Genomic DNA, 17,182 nt, shown 5'->3' on the forward strand with positions numbered 1-17,182 from the left:
TAATCAAGGAAGACAACATTAGATTGTTAAAGTTATAAAAGTAGTACTGTTTTAATGTAAGTGTACATAGTACAAATAGTAGTACAATATAAATATCAGTAATCAAGATTGAAAACTAAAATGAGCTATGCACAAAATAATTCTAGTCTTTTGTCTTCTGAAAAGAAATACAATTCATGAATTTTGTGTTTATGAATAAAGTTTTTTGTAACAACAACAAAAAAAATTCCATGTTCCCATCAAGTCAAATCAATGAACAGAAATAAAAGGAAAAAATTGGATGTGGTGGGGCACCCCAACAATCCCAGCACTCTGGAGACTGAGGCAGGAGGGTTACCATTCATGCCATGTCATGAGTTTGAAGCCTGTCTGGGCTACGTAAGTGAGTTTAAGGCCAGCCTGCACTGCATAGCGAGACACTGTCTCAATAACCAAAACAAAACAGCAAAAAAATTAATGAATAAAGGGGCTAAGAATGGAGCCAGAAAGAAAAGAGAAGATGAAGGAAGAAGATAGTGGAGGTGGAAGATGATGGTCTTGGAGGTACTAATGCTGACCTTACTCAGCTTCTGTGTGGATACTGACTGGTTCTGCTTCTAGTTAACTGGAGCACAACCTACATCCCGAGGACTAAGACACTTGCCACCAGCAGGAGTGCCAGGTCACCAGTCAGGAGCTGCAGTTCCCCATCCAAGCATCTCAGCGAGGAAGCCCCCTAGGTCATCACGATTTGATGACCACATTGTGACAGATGTCCTTGGTGTTGAGGCAGCGCCTCACTGATGAGAGCAGGGTCCACGTCCCAAAAGTCTGAGCGTGGAGGCCATTCCCAAGGTTTGGCTTGCTGGTATAGAGCTTTTAGTAGAGAAAGGAGAGGTCTCTGAAGCTTGAGAGCGTGTTGCCCATGGCTGTGATGGACATAGTGGCCAGCCAGCTTTGTGGCTTGTGATGCGCCAAGCCTGAAAGGGCATTTAGCCTGTAGACAGGACTCTCAGCAGTAAATGAGTGCGCCCAGGACAGCTGCAGCCTGGATCTAAATTTAATTTTAAACATACTCTGTGGTGCGTAAAACTGGGCTGTGGCCAATGAGAAATACAGAACGTGGTAAAAAAGCAACAAGAGGGAAGAAGTCCCCTATAGTGAAGAGAGGAATTTATAAAATTGTTAGCATGAATTAAGTTTTTAATGCTTAGAATTCTGTTTTGTTTTAGAAAAAGAAACATTTAAAAACCCCAACAAAATAGATTTTTTTTTTTTTTTTTTTTTTTTTTTTTTTTTTTTTTTAATGTAGACTATGGATCCTTATACACCAGAATCGACTCCTAGACAAAGTGCAACTTCAGGTCTTAAAGATTACTTTCTAGGCGCCACCCCATTGCAGAAACGACTGGAATCTGTCAGGAAGCAGATCTCCACTCTCCCAACCCCACCTCGAAGAAAAATTCCTCAGTGTTCACAGTTGCAGGTATGCTTGTGTTTCTTCCGTTTAGCCAACAGTGAGACCAGCTCAACAAAGCACTTCAGTTTCCGTTACTGTTCATGGATATTTTAACTTCTCAGCAGATTGAGCAAAAGATAGTTTTATACCATCAGCAGTACATATTTAATATCTTTTAATTTTCTTTAATCTAGATCATTTCTATATTATGTCTTTTTTTTTAAACATTGACAGTTTTGAAGAATATGTTTTTCTCCTTTTCCTTACTTTTAAAGACATTTTTAAAAATTTTATTATTTTTTAATGTATTTGGTACAGGGTCTCACTTCATAGCTCAGACTCATAGTGATCGTCCTATTTTTGGTCTCCCAGCACTGGAATTATAGGCAAGCACCACTTGGTGGCTGGCTCAGTGCGCCCGGGGCAGGGGCCAGTGTGGCATGTGGTGACAAGGATTAAACCCTGGTCCCTGCACTTGCCTAAGCTGGTGCTTAGTCTGCTGAGCTATCTTACTAGCCCTACTTATTTATTTAATCCTTTTTTTACTAGCACATGTTTGCAGTAGATGCATTTTACAGTCATCTGGGGTGTGGGGAGATGCACACAATACAGCTTCTTTTTAGTCCTTATCCCCATTACTCCTTCTTCCTCCTGTAACTCCCCTCTCCTCATTTTCATTCTTACTGACATTATTCATCTTAGCCCAACTTTATGGCACAGTGTTTACATTCATTGAGGTTGTCAGGCTCTGCTATGTGGCTTATCTTTATTCTACTAATTTTCCCCTTCGCCTTTTCTTGAACCCCTTCCCATTTCCAAGAGATCCATCCCGTCTTCTATCCATTTTCTGTTCATCTCTTTGTATTTTGTCTTACTCAAATAAGAGATACAGTATTTAAGCTTGTGTGTCTGATTTATTTCACTCAACATTATATTTTCCAGGGGCATCCATTTTCTAACTATCTCAAATTTGTCCTTTACAGTCAAATAGTATTCTATTACATACAGGTAGAGGTTTTCTTTATCCAGTTGTCTGTTGGCTGTACAGTCTGCTTCCATTATTTAGCCAATATTTATTGTGCTGTTATAAACATTGGTAGGTGTATGTTGCTGTAGGATGCTGTCTTAAACTCATTGGGGAAGATGCCTGGGTGTTCTATTTTGTATTTCTGTGATATTTCCTCATGGTTAAATATGAATTGTGTATTCTTGGTTAGAAGACTACATAGGTTGTTGTGCCTTCTGTTACCTTCATTGTAGCTGTTTTTCCTGGTCATTGTATGCACAATACCATTTGTGATAGGAGACAAATTGCCTCTTTGTGACAGTTTTTTAAATTATTAGTGCTGGGGCTGGAGAGATGGCTCAGTGGTCTAAAGCACCTACTTGGAACAAGCTAAGCTAAGCAAAGCACAGGGACCGCGGTTCGATCCCCCAGCACCACATGCCAGCCAGCCGCGCCCCCTGGTGGGCTGAGCTGGCCACACACACACACACACACATACACACGCACGCACACACACACACACACACACACACAATAAATAAATGTTTAAAAAAATTATTAGTGCTGATAATGAAAATAATAGTTCTTCAGAAACAAAGGGCTTTTTTGTTGTTGTCATCGTTGTTTTCCAGTTGTTTGTTTTGCTTGTTTGAGACAGGGTTTCACTATGTAATTCATTTAGGCTGGGCTTCTGCTCACTGTATAGCTCAGACCAGCCTTAAGCTTGTGGCAGGCCTCCTGCCTCAGCCTCCCAAGTGATGGCATTACAGGCATGCACCACCATGCCTGGCCTTGAAAACAAACTGGTTTTTTGTATATTTTAGGAATCGGACTCATAGTGATCTGCCTGTTTACAGCCTCCCAAGAGCTGGGATTACAGTTGTGCACCACCACACCCAGTCTCAATTGCACTACCACGCCCAGTCTCAATTGCTGTTTCAGCATGCCTTGGGGGGAAGAGGGGTGGCACAGCAGGCCCAGGGATCGAACCCCTGGCCCCTGTGCCTGCTTGCAGGTGCTTTAGTCTGCTGAGCTATTTGGCCAGCCTCAAAAACATATTTTATATAAAGATTGGAATGTCTAATTCAATATTTCCTTATCCTTATAAGTTTGCCATATGTTTTGATATATTTATTTTTTCTCTTTTTGAGACCCGGTCTCACTATGCAGCTCAGGCTGGCCTTGCACTCACTTTGTAGCCCATGCTTGTCTTGAACTCACAATGATCCTCCTGCCTCAGGCTCCCAATTGCTGAGATTACAGGCATAATTAAAAGAAAAACATGTAACTTATTTCAGTGAAGGCTCTGGTTAGAACATTTTTCTCAGGCAGACAACTGTAATGAAAGTCCAAAAGATAATGGAAGCTGTCAGACTCAGAAAACATGGAGACTAGAAAATGTACCAGGGGAGCTGGGGAGATAGCTCGGCAGTTATGCGCCTGCCTGGCAAGTGCGAGGACCTGGGTTTGATCCCCAGTACTGTGTGCCGTGCTGGCACAGTGAGACCCCGGACCAAATAAATTAAAGGTTTTTTTAAAAAAAGAAAAGAAAATGCACCAGGAAAAGCTAGAGCATTTTTGTTGGTACACGTATGAAACAGTGCAAGGAAGCCAATACAAATAAAATTGTTTTGTTTCTGATGGTGCTAACTGAGCACAGCAAAAAATACTCCCAAGTGTCTTTTTATGTAATCTATTGAATTAGGTACAGTGGATTTGTTGCTTTTTAAAAAACATTTGTGTGGAGGACCAGCGAGATAGCTCAGTGGACTTTGGACCTGCTTAGGCAAGCGCAAGGACCTGGGTTCCCTCGACAGTGCTGCACTGGCCCTGCCCTCAGGTGCGCTGAGCCAGTCTGGGCATGGTGGCACAGACCTGTAACGGGGGAGGCTGAAAACAGGAGGATCACTACGTCCAAGCTGCCCTGTACCAAATACATTTAAAAGAAAAAAAATGTGGCAGTACAGAGCAACATCTCCAACTGTTTTTGTTTTTTTATTTTGAGGTAGCGTCTTATTAAGTTAGCCAGCCTGGGTTTGAATTTGTATCTTGTGTCCTGTTTTGGTCTTCCAAGTAGTTGGCATTCCAGGTGTGTGCGACTGTGCCCAAGGCTGCCAGACTTTTTAAAAAATTACTTAAAGCTAATCATACTAGATACTTAAAGAAGACTTACTATTTTTAAAATCTATAAATTTGGGGAGGGAGAGTCCTGGGAATCAAACTCAGGACCTTGCCCTTGCCAGACAGGCTCTGTGCTTTTGAGCTGTATCCCCACCCCTTATTCAAGGCTCTGGAGAAAGTCCTGCAAACTCCATTGTGAAATGATCTTTGCAGTGTAAAGATTAGATAATAGTAACAGATTTGTATTAGATGTTTAAAACACTATTGTCAGTTCTTACTAATTTTTTTCTTTCAATTTTTTTGTTTTGTTTTTGTTATTTTTTTCTTCATTATTATTATTATTATTTTTTTTTTTTTTCAGGGTTTTAGGGGGAGGAAACTGGGAATTGATCTTAAGACCCTGAGCTTGCCAAGCAGGTTGCCATGCCACTGTGCTATATCCCTGGCCCCTTCATTCATTATTTTATCTTTTATTTTGTTTCTTAATTCTATTTTTTCTTTTTTTTAGGAAGATGTTGATCCTCAAAAGGTTGCGTTCCTTCTGCATAAACAGTGGACTTTATATAGCTTAACTCCCCTGTATAAGTTCTCCTATACAAATCTCAAAGAGTATTCAAGACTTCTGAGTGCATTTATTGCTGCTGAAAAGCAAAAAGGACTTGCTGTGGAAGTGGGAGAAGATTTCAACATCAAAGTGATTTTTTCTACTCTCGTCGGAATGAAAGGAACACAGAGGGATCCGGAAGCATTTCTTGTTCAGGTAGTGCATACAAGTAATACTTCCTTCCTGGAAAAAGGATCTCCATTTTCTTGCTTTTGAAATTGTGGTATATTCTTTTCTTTTCTTTTTGAGACAGGGTCTCACTATGCAGTTCAGACTGTCCTTGAGCTCACTTTGTAGCTCCCAGGCTTGTCTGAACTTGGAGTGATCCTCCTGTCTCAACCTCCTGAGTGCTGGGATTGCAGGGGTGTGCCCTGCCACACCCCATTCTGTTGTAATATTTTCTTACTAGTATTTTGGGTTTTTTTCTTCTTCTTTTTTCTTTTTGTGGTAGTAGGGATCAAACTCAGGACCTTGCACTTGCCAGTCAGGCACTTATCTTGCTGAGCTATGTCCCCAGCCCCTCTTACTAGTTTTTAAATTTCTAAATTCATGATTTTGAACTTATTTCATGTCTTATTTGACCAAGTGATAATAATTGGATATGACTTAAATTTATTTCTATATGTATAGGAAATAGTGTGTCTCTGAGTGTGTGTGTATGTGTTTGTGTGTGTGTAAAATTATCTTGATTTTAAGAAACTTAGAAAATACATAAAAAGCAAAGAAAGTTAAAAATCACAGTTAGAAAAAAAATCGCAGTTACAATTTTGGTATGCATCTGTTTAGCTATCAGAATCTATAGTCTTGGGGCTGGAGAGATGGCTCAGTGGTCTAAAGCACCTACTTGAAACAAGCTTGGCAAAGCACAGGGACCGCGGTTCGATCCCCAGCACCACATGCCAGCCAGCCCCGCCCCCTGGTGGGCTGAGCTGGCCACACACACACACACACAATAAATAAATGTAATAAATAAAAATAAATAAATATTTAAAAAAAAAAAAGAATCTATAGTCTTGAAATGGGGAATCATATTGAATTACTCACTTGTTGATACATCTATAGTTTTATGCTCTTGAGTTTAATTTGTAGAAGCAGACATTTAGTTAAAAAGGAAAAAAAAAGTAAGTATCATTTTTTTTAAATCTCAAAACTGTTTTTCTTAGTTCTCCAGGCTGGGTCTTGAACTGCAATTTTCTACCGCAGCTTCCCAAGTACCTGGGATTACAAGGGTGTATACCGTGTCTGCTTAAATTAACTAATTTTAATTGTTAATAAGGAAATTAAGTTCTGAAGTGGTTGAAAAGACTAGATTTTTTGTTTGTTTGGTTTGTTGGTTTGTATAAATCAAGGCTTAATCGGGCATGGTGGTGCGTGCCTGTAGGAGGATCAATGAGTCTGAGGTCAGCCTGGGCTGCAAAATGAGTACACAGCAAATTATGGTCTGTAGATCAAATCTGATCCCCTCCTTGTTTTAGTCAATAAGGTTTTGTTGGAACATAGCTTATTTTGTTTGCTTGTGCTTTATCAATTGCTGCTTTTAGCCTACAACAGCAGAATTAAATAGGAGCAACAGAACATATGGCCTGCAGAGCTCAAAATACTTTCTGGTCTTTTACAGGAAAGTTTGCCTACTTCAGGGATGTGCTGCAGCATTGGTAAAGATTTCAGGGTGTTCTAGGATTAGGTTCCACTGTATATATTAGAAAGCCTAAATGATAGAGATTTACCCTGAACTGTCCAAGGCTGGTATGATGCTAACAAAATTATTAATAAGTTGGGCCCCTTCTGTTTTCTCCTCTGAAATCCTTAGTGCATAACCTCCATCCTAAAAGTCACCTACGGTATAGGACAGCCTGTGGAGGTAGAAACTGTTAAAAGTTTCAGGCAGGTAGGACCAGGGAGATGGCTTGGTAGCATAAGTGCTTCCCTGGCAAACGCAAGGGCCTGAGTTCAATCCCCGGTTCCACCAAAAAAAAAAAAAAAAGAAAATTTCAGGCAGTAATAGAAAGAATAGGAAGGACACACTAGGTGCCTGACACAAAGTAGATATTGCTGAAACTCAGCAACTTTTGTTCACATTCTAGTTCGAAGGGAGGTAGGTAGTTTTGAGACAGTGTCTCACCGTCTAGTGCAGCTTTTTGAGCTCACTGTGTGGCCCAGGCTGGCGTGCAACTCACGGTGATCCTGTTGCCTCATCCTCCTGACTGCTAGGATACAGGTGTGTGCCACCATATCTGATTATTTTGCCAGTCTTACATAAAGGGACTGTTTTATTACAGAAGAAATAATGGATAGTGAGTTGAATGTGGTCTTTGTCAAATGAAGCAGCTAATGTCATAGAAGTTTTATGACTTGCATGTCAACAGCCAAGCAGATATTAGGATTAGAAATGATCTTTTCAGACTGGGTGTGGTGATGCACACCTGTAATCTCAGCTACTCAGAAGGATGAGGAAGACAATTGTAAGTTCAAGGCCAGCCCGGGCAATTTAGTGAGACTCTTGAAATAAGACAGAGTAGAGATATAGCTCAATGGTAGAGCATTTGCCTGGCATATAGGAGGCCACAGCTTTACTCTCAGTACTGAAAAAAACAATAAGAAATGACCCTTTGAATTACTGGTACAGTGTTCTAATAGTTTTCAAATTAAATCTCATTTCTTGACACTTAGTTCATAAAACTGTGTAACTTATTTTCTGGGCTTCAGGGCATTTGGGAGTCTCTCACAGTCTTCCTAAATGAGAAAAACAATAAAGGAACCTTTAAATGATCATCTCTAAAGGGCTATGATCTTAATCTTGGTTTGGTCATTACTTTACCAAAAACTTTTATGGATATCTTAAAGGTGTGTTCGTGATGTAGTTTATACATGTAAAGTTGGAAGGCTGAAGTGGCTAGAAGTACCAGGATTCCTAAATGGTCTGAATGATTGGCATAATGGGCCAAAGTGAAAGAACCTAAACGTTACTGGTAGTAGGTTTACCGCTTCAATTTAAGTTCAGAGAAATTTACTTATTAATTAACTTATTAAATTAATAAGAAATTTACTTATTAAATTAACTTATTAACCAAAAATGAGAATATGAAGCTGTCAATAAAAATTAGAAAACTTTAAAAAAAATTAGAAAATTGAGTTCTGAGATTGCATGAATAGAAATGTAATCTAGGTCAGAGATAGTGATAATTTTATATTCCATCTGTGCTGAAGTAATTATGTTCACTCACAAATGACTTCTGTGCATAATGAGCTTGGAGAAAGGTAACTGGGATAGTGAGAAAACCTGAAGGGATGTCTTAGGGAGAATGGCTGAAGCAAGGGAGATGTTGAACTTTGCAGTATGTGTAATGGGGACTGTCAAATATTTGCAGGGTTTTTCTTATAAAAGAAAGATTACATTTGATTTGTTTTACAGACACATAAGGGAGAAAGCAGGACCATTGGTGGAGGTTGTAGGGCCTAATATGTTTGTTTTTCTAATACCAGAGATCAAACTCAGGACCTAGCGCTGCCAAGCAGATGCTTACACTGCTGAGCTATCTCCTTGGCACTATAGGACCTAATATGAAAGAGCATTTTAAGTTGACAAGAAGAGTTCCTGTAGGAAATGTTTCTTCATGAATGGATGCATTCAGGCGTGTTGGATTTGACAACTTTTTATAGTCACTCTTTTTTATTAATCAAGATGTTATACCTCATTATGCCACACAGGCATCTCTTGTTTTGCATTTTAGTTGCACAAAGTTGTTGCCATATACCATATTTCTACTGTGTACAAATGCTGAGAAAAACCTCAGTCATTTTGATAAACCCAAATAATTAGGGAGAGAATCTCCTCTGTGAGTGTTTTTTTTTTTACAAATTAAATGTCAGACTTACTTTTATTGTACTGATTAATTTTATTGTAGTGATATAATTTAGGAATAAGTGTATTTATGAATCCAATGAATCTCTTTTACTTTTCTTCATAGATTCTGTCAAAGTCTCAATTGCCAGCTCAGAACAGAGAAGGTAAAGTGTTATGGACCGGTTGGTTCTGCTGTATATTTGGAGACAGTCTCCTGGAGACTGTTTCGGAAGATTTCACCTGTCTACCATTATTCCTTGCAAATGGAGCAGAGTCTAATACAGCCATAATTGGAACTTGGTTTCAGAAAACCTTTGACTGTTGTTTTAGTCCATTAGCAATCAGTGCATTTAATCTTTCCTGGATGGCTGCTATGTGGACTGCATGTAAAATGGACCATTATTTGGCTACTACTGAGTTTTTCTGGTCTGTGCCTTGTAGCCCTCAGAGTCTGGATATTTCTTATGCAATACATCCAGAGGATGCAAAAGCTTTGTGGGACAGTGTCCACAAGACGCCTGGGGAGGTTACCCAGGAGGAAGTTGACTTATTTATGGACTGCCTCTATTCACATTTCCATAGGCATTTCAAAATTCATTTATCAGCAACAAGACTGGTTCGTGTTTCAACATCTGTAGCTTCTGCTCATACTGATGGAAAAATAAAGGTTAGTTTGAACAAAAACCAGTTAAATAACTTTTTCTTATTGATGCCAGGTTTTCACAACGTGTAGTGATTATGTTCTTCACACTATTGACACACATTTGGACATAGCCAGTTCAAGACAATGGAGAAACCATGACTGTATGCTGTTAGTCGTTAGCCTTTTAGATGCAGTTTGTAATGGAAGGTATACATATCTTGTGCCCTAACAACTTGGGTAACAATATGAATTATTCTGTAGTAAGTTTGAAACTCTCAAAATTATTAAGTTTTGAGCTGGTTGTATTGGCACATGCCTGTAATCCCAGTTCTCCAGAGGCTGATGCAGGAGGATCTCCATGAGTTCAAGGCTAACCTGAGCTATGTAGTGAGTTCAAAGCCAGCCTAACTATAATAGTGAGACTCTCAAAAAAAAAAAAAAAAAAAAAACTAACAAAATTTTAAGTTACATAAGAAAAGCATACATTCAGAAGCACAGAGTAAGGTGTCATCTTTATAGTTTAGGCTTTTTTTATCTTCTCCAGGAGAATAATGGTAGGAGATACTATTTTACTTTCTTTGAAGTACTTATCACAAGTAATGGGCCAGGGAGATGGCTCAGTAGAACAAGCAGTTGCCTGGCAAGCACAAGGGCCTGAGTCCAATCCCTGGTTCCACCAAAATAAAAAAAAAAGAACAATCTCACAAGTAATAGAAATAAAATTGTTTTCTAAAATATGTTTAAATACACAATCACAATATATATTCAGTGTTTCCTATGATCTTATCACCGTGTTAGGAGTTTAATAAACTTAATTCTTTTTTAATTTTAATTTTTAAAAGTTGATACATACACATTTATGGGGCACAGTATAATAATTTGATTCATGTATACAGTGTCTAATGAGCATGACAGTTAACATTTCCATCTCTTCAAACATCCTTGCTATCTGTTGGAGCCTTTAGACTCTTCTAGCTATTTTGAAATACAAATTGTTACAGACTGTAGTTACCCTCCACTAGAACTGATTCCTGTTATCTGACTCTAACTTGGTTCCCATTATATAACATCTCTATCCCCTTTTCTCTTGGTCTGTCCTGGCCTCTGGTAGCTACTAGTCCATTGTCTTTCTTTATGATAATTGGTTTTTATTTTCTTGAGACAGTGTCTCGCTGTGCAGTTCAGGTTGGCCTCAAACTTATGGCAGTCCTCCTTGCTGGGCTTATATGTGTGCACTATCACACCTGCCTGTTGTCCTCCTTTATGAAATGAGACCATACCATAGGTTTGTCTTTCTGTGCCCAGAATGCCTTAACACATTCATGTCAGTGCCATCATTTGTATGTTTTGCTGTTGGGTGGCTCTGAACCACCAGTGCAAGCATGACTGCCCCATTGGGTAGTACAGGCTGCCTAATGGGAGAGTCATGCAGGTACCACCTGTGGTTCAAGCCACCAAAATATTTTTAAAAAAATCTTTTATTTATTTATTTGATACAGGGCCTTGCTGTGCAGCTTGAACTCAGTGATCCTCCTGTCTCAGCCTCCCCAGTGCTGGGATTGCAGGTGTGCACCAGTACACCCAGTTTTGGTGGCCTGCATAACATGTGGTACTGGGGATCGAACCTGAATCCTTGAGCTTGCCAGTAGGCGCTTAGACTACTGAGCTATCTTCCCAGCCCCCACCCCCAGAAACTGTTAATCCTTACAAAAACAGGGAAACAGATCATGTTTAAGTTATAGTGCAAGATAGTAAGGTGTCGAGATTTGAATGCTCACTTTTTAGCCCTCTACAAACTGGGTAATGCAAAAGTAGGCTGGGATGTATAATTTTGATTAGAAGAGATCAGCATTAAAAAGCAACAGTGCAAAGCAATAGAACAGGACATATAAAAACCAATGTGTACTGCATGTGGTAAGCTTGATGGACTACCTTGAAATCTACTTTATTATGCTATTCTAATTTTAAATTTCTTTTTTTTCTCCTACAGATTCTGTGTCATAAATACCTTATTGGTGTGTTGGCATATTTGACAGAACTGGCAATTTTTCAAGTTGAATGAGGCACCTAGTGGACTTCATGTTATGGGTTACATACTCTGTTTTCATTGGTTATTGCTGCAAGAGAAATGTGTGTCTGTTTCTGCCTCTCTCTCTTCATGGTGCCTTTGAAGTTGCTTGGATGGAAGCCAGGAAGGATCTAGAAGAGCAATGAATGTGGTCATGGGTGAGCCACAGCCATGTGTTCAAGGACCAGTTATGATGTCCTAGAGGGCTACTCTCTAGAAAATGTTGTTAACTTATTGTCATCATAATAAATGTCCACTACATTAAATTTTTAGGCATTAGCCAGATGTGGTGCACACCTGTAATCCCAGAATTTAGGAGACTGAGGCAGGAGGATCAGCTAGCATTCGGGGCCAGCTTGGACAGCATAGTGAGACCCTGTCTCTAAAAAACCAAAAAAGAAAAATAAATTTTTAGAATTCAAATGAGATGTATTTAATATTGAATAATTGTGACTGAGATCTTTAAAACCTTTAATCACTTTTAAGTACTTTAAACTTAAATTAACAGGTGATTTTTGTCTTCTAAAGACATTTTCCCTCCATTGTTTTACTATAGAGAATTGGCCATCAAAGTGCCCTACAAAAGAAGGTAAAGACAGGTAGAGTTGTGTGTCATGTTGCATGGCTGCAGTGCCAGCACTCTGGGAGGCTGAAGCAGGAAGAGGACAGGTTTGAGCCCAGCAGGGTAACTTAGTGAGACGCTCTCTCAAAAAGATAAGCCCAGCACAGTGGTGCATGCCTGCAATCTCAGCACTCAGGAGGCTGAGGCAGGAGGACCATCCCAAGTTCGAGGCCAGCCTGAATTACGTAGTGAGAACCATTCTCAAAAAAACAGACAAATGAAATTAAAAAAAAACCACAAAAAACCAAATGAGGTTTGAACATGTAGTTCAATGAGAATGCCCTGAGTTCATTCCCTAGTACCAGGAAATAAAATTAATAGACATCTTCTTAGCCATTAAATTGCTTCTATTACTACTGTTCAATTCTTATTACAATGTTGAATTAAATACTTTTAAAATGCAGTAGTGTGTCTGAGTGTCTTAATGCTGACTTTTAATTAGCATCTCAGTACTGGGAAATACTAGGTTTTTTTCTCTAGCTCAGGATACAAACCAACAATTATAGGATCATGCATATTGTAGTGTTGGATGGCATCTGTAAGCTCCTTTTGAGAGAAGTTATTTTGCTTAAGTTTTATACTTCTAGCTTAACTGCTTGGTAAATACCTGTAGATTAACTGAATTTAACAAACATTTTCATTTTACAGATGACAACTGATCAAGCAATCTGAGACTTGCCTTTGAGCTTCTATCTAAACGTCTTTTTACTCTCTAAGCATAGATTTTATTTTAGAAATAGTGTGTTTAAAGATACTGTTTTGAAAGAAACTAACTTTAATAAATTGTCGTTCTAAAAACAAAGATTAACCTCTGGAATATGATATTTCAGCTGTACCAAGAACAGCAACACTCGAGAAGGACATGTAGGTCGCAGAGCCAGACATGATGTGTTTGTAGGTGTACCGGGTAAGGATGGAGTAGTGACGAAGACAGAAGGCCCTGTCTTCTGAACTTATATTCTAGTGAAAGAAGGCAGAAGATGCATAACTTAAGACAGACAAATGTGGAACAGAAGGCAGTGCAATATGAAATGCTATGATAGGCTGGGGCTCTTTGGGGGGGGGTAACATCTGGGCTGGTCCTAAATGGTGAGCAGGAGCCAGCCCTGTGGAAGGGCATTTAAGGCTTGTGAAACAAGCTGAGGAAATGCCTTAGGAAAGGAAAGGGTTTTGCTAATTTTTTAAAAAATTTTTTGTACTGGGGCTGGAGAGATGGCTCAGTGGTCTAAAGCACCTACTTGAAACAAGCTTGGCAAAGCACAGGGACCTAGGTTCGATCCTCCAGCACCACATGCCAGCCAGCCCCGCCCCCTGGTGGGCTGAGCTGGCCACACACACACACACACACACACACACACACACACACACAATAAATAAATGTAATAAATAAAAATAAATAAATATTTAAAAAAGAATTTAAAAAAAAATTTTTTTTTGTACTGACAGTTGAACTCAGGACCTTGCACTTGCTAGGCAGGTGCTATACTGCTGAACTACGTCCCCAGTCCTAAGCTTGGTTAATTTGAGGAACAGAACAGTCTGTGGCTGTAGCATAGTGACAAAGGGTTCCTGGGATGATATGAGATGGAACTGACTTGGTTGTGTGCAATCTTCTGTGGCTATGTCACCCAGGTTTAGGCTGAGGTCCCTGGCTGCCTGGAACAAAGATGACATTTTTCATCTATTTCATCTCCAGTACTCAGGATGCTGAGTTGGGAGGATTTCAAGTTCAACGCCAGCCTGGACTATATAGCAAGACTCAAAAAACAACAGCTGATGTATGTGTGCTTTGCAACCCCTGCCCCCTTTTTTAAAGTTGCCTAGGGTAACCTTGAAGTTGGCCTCAGCCTCCTGAGTGCTGGGGTTACAGGTGAGCACCACTGTGCCTGCCTTCCTTGCCTCCTTATCCATCCCTGCATCCAAGATTGCGCCCTGTAACACAGATGTAATGACTGCTGCTCATGCTCAGTCACGGGGCTGCGGCTCAGGCTATAGGGATAACTGAGCATGGCCTCAAGGAGCTCGTGTGTGTCCTAGAGAATTTGTGAAGCTGAAACCAAGCCCTGAGACCCCAGCAGAACTTGTGTGGATGTGATATAGCTGCAAAATAAATCATGCAACGAGAAGGATTGAGGAAGATACCTACACTCCTATGGAGTAAGCTCCACAGTGTACAGAAAAGCAAATCACTTCAGTCATCTTATTATTAACGGTACTTTGTATGTTTTTTGAGATAGGAACTCTATGTGTAGTTTAGGCTTGCCTTGAACTCACTGGTAGCCCGGGCTAGCCTTCAACTTGGGCAAGTCTGCCTCAGTCTCCCGAGTACTGGGATCACAGGCATGCAGCACCACACTGGGCTTAGCTGGGACTTTGATTTGATTATGTTGAATCAGTTGATTTATTTTGGAAGTTTCATCCAATTATCTTCCAATCTGTGATGAGATGTCTTCTCATTTATCTAAATCCTTACTTTCAACAATTTTATGGCCCTCCATATAAAAGTGCTGCCCTTTTTTAAAAAAATTAAATTCCTAAGTATTCTCGTTGATAATATTGACGATGGAATTTTCTTTGTTTTATTTTTCACATTGTTACTTGTATATAGAAACCATTGGTTTTGTAGACTGCTCTTATATCCTGTGATTTTGCTGAAGTTCTTCTAATATTTTTTTCCACTCAATTTCTCAGAATTTTCTGTATACAAGGTTCATGTCTTCTGTGAATAAAGACAGTTTTACTTATTTTTCAACCTTTTATTTTTTAAAAAATATCTTCTTGGTTAAACAGATTAATGGACTTGGTCTGTGTATGTGCATAACCTACTTTAAATCATTTCCCTTATCACCTCCCTTGTTCTCTTCCCTGTAGTTTCACATTGGGGGGAGGGTTCAACTCATAGTGTATTTAATACATTTTTATTGCATTCATCTCCCCATTCCCTACTCTTACTCCCTCCACGTCCCCTATTATCTTCCTCTTGTCTAGTAATAGTCTCTCTTCTATTTTCTTATCATCTCTCTTAGATTCCACATATTAGGCAGAACATGCAACGCTGGAGTCTGGCTTATTTTGTGCAACACGATGGTCTTCAGATTGATCCATTTTCCTGCTTAAATAACATGACTTTGATCTTTATGGTGGGATAACACTCCATTGTGTATATATACCATATATATTTATTTATTTATTTATTTATTTTTTTTTTATCTGAATGCCTTCAGGACAGGTTTGGCTGGCTTGAATTGTGGGGATCGAACCACAGCAACCTGAGCCTGACTGCTTTGTTGAAGCAGTCACTTAAAGAACTGAGCTAAGGGGCAGGCCCTCCACCATATATATTTTTAATCCACCTTGATGGGGCACCTAGGTTGGTTCCAAATCTTGGATATTGTGAATTGTGCTGCAGTAAGCAGACATGCTTAAAATTTATTGCAGATATTCCTGTAGAATGCTGACTTCAACTCTTCTGAGTATACACCAAAGAGTGGTGTAGTTGGACCAAATGGTAGCTCTATTTTTATGTTTTGATGAGCCCCCATACTGATTTCCATAGTGGCTGTACTAATTTACATCCCCCCAGCAGTGTAGAAGTGTTCCTTGAACTCACTACATAGCCCATGCTGGTCTTGAACTCGAGGTGATCTTCCTGCTTCAGCCTCTCAAGTGCTGGGATTATGGGTATGTGTCATCATGCTTGGCTCAGTTTTGCTTATTTTGAAGAGTTTTATTTGTCCTGCAGTTTTGAAAGATTTTGCTTGCTGTGATACACTAGATAGGAAACTGTTTTTTCAGGGCTTGAAATAAATCATTTCATGCTTTTCCTAGCCCCTATGGTTTCTACAGAGATATCTGCAGCTACTCTGATAGATTTGCCTCTATAGGTGACTTACTGTTTTTCTGTTGTAGCTTTCAACATTGATTTCTTGTTCTGTACTCTTCCATCTTAACTATATTGTGACATAATGTGGTTCTTTCCTGGCCATACCTGTTTGGAGTTCTAACTGCCCCTTTACCTTGATATCTATAGCTTTCCCAAGATTGGGGAACTTTTTTTATTATTAATTTATGAAATAGTTTTTCTATACCATTAGTCTGTATAGCAGTGCCCTCTTCTATACCAGAAATGTGTAAATTTGGTCTTTTAACTGTCCCAGAGTTCTTAGCTCTTTTGTCCATAAAGTTTTGTTTTCTTTTTTCAGTATCTATGTATACTAATTTCTCAGCTATGTCTTCAAGCTCTGAAATTTTGCCTTTTATATGCTCATTTGTATTGGTGAGTCTTTTCCCTGAGGTTTTAATTTGATTTATTGTGCATTTTATTTCCAAGATTTCTATTTGGCTTTTCTCGAGAATCTCAATTTCTTTATTGAATTGCTCTTCAACATCCTGAGTTGTCTTCGTTATTCAGCTGTTTATTTGTAACCTTTTTGAAGTCATTAATTATTTTATAAGTCAGTCTTTTGAATTCTTTGTCTAACATTACATCCACTTAACTATCTTTGTATTCCATTCCCAACAAATTACAGACATTTGGAGGACTCATGTAGCCTGTGTGTGTGTGTGTGTGTGTGTGTGTGTGTGTGTGTGTGTCTTTTTGAGACAGGGCCCCTCTATGCAGTTCAGGCTGGCCTTGATCTTATTTTGTATCCCAGGCTGGTCTTGAACTCACAATGATCCTCCTACCTCAGCCTCCCAAGTGCTGAAATTACAGGTGTGTGCCACCATGCCCGGGTTTTTTTGGGCAGGGTACCAGGGATCAAACTGGGTATCTTGTGCTTACCAGGCAAGTGCTTATGCTATGGAGGTATATCCCCAGTCCATTTGTTTTTCTTT

The 17,182-nt window shown here is 39.4% G+C and overlaps 1 protein-coding gene across 1 annotated transcript in view; it reads left to right on the forward strand.

Moving 5' to 3' along the window:
- The window catches only part of Cenpl (centromere protein L), a 15,552-nt gene extending 3,787 nt beyond the window's left edge, over positions 1-11,765 (forward strand). Inside the window, exons 3-6 of the mRNA XM_004626796.2 lie at positions 1,292-1,465; positions 5,074-5,325; positions 9,138-9,680; positions 11,647-11,765. Of these exons, the coding sequence (XP_004626853.1) occupies positions 1,295-1,465; positions 5,074-5,325; positions 9,138-9,680; positions 11,647-11,718 (1,038 nt within the window). The 5' untranslated portion in view covers positions 1,292-1,294 and the 3' untranslated portion in view covers positions 11,719-11,765. The remainder of the gene's footprint in view (positions 1-1,291; positions 1,466-5,073; positions 5,326-9,137; positions 9,681-11,646) is intronic.
- Positions 11,766-17,182: the final 5,417 nt, after the last annotated feature.

This window comes from Octodon degus, unplaced genomic scaffold (genome assembly GCF_000260255.1).
Source record: "Octodon degus isolate 3935 unplaced genomic scaffold, OctDeg1.0 scaffold00017, whole genome shotgun sequence".
Lineage (NCBI taxonomy): Eukaryota > Metazoa > Chordata > Mammalia > Rodentia > Octodontidae > Octodon > Octodon degus.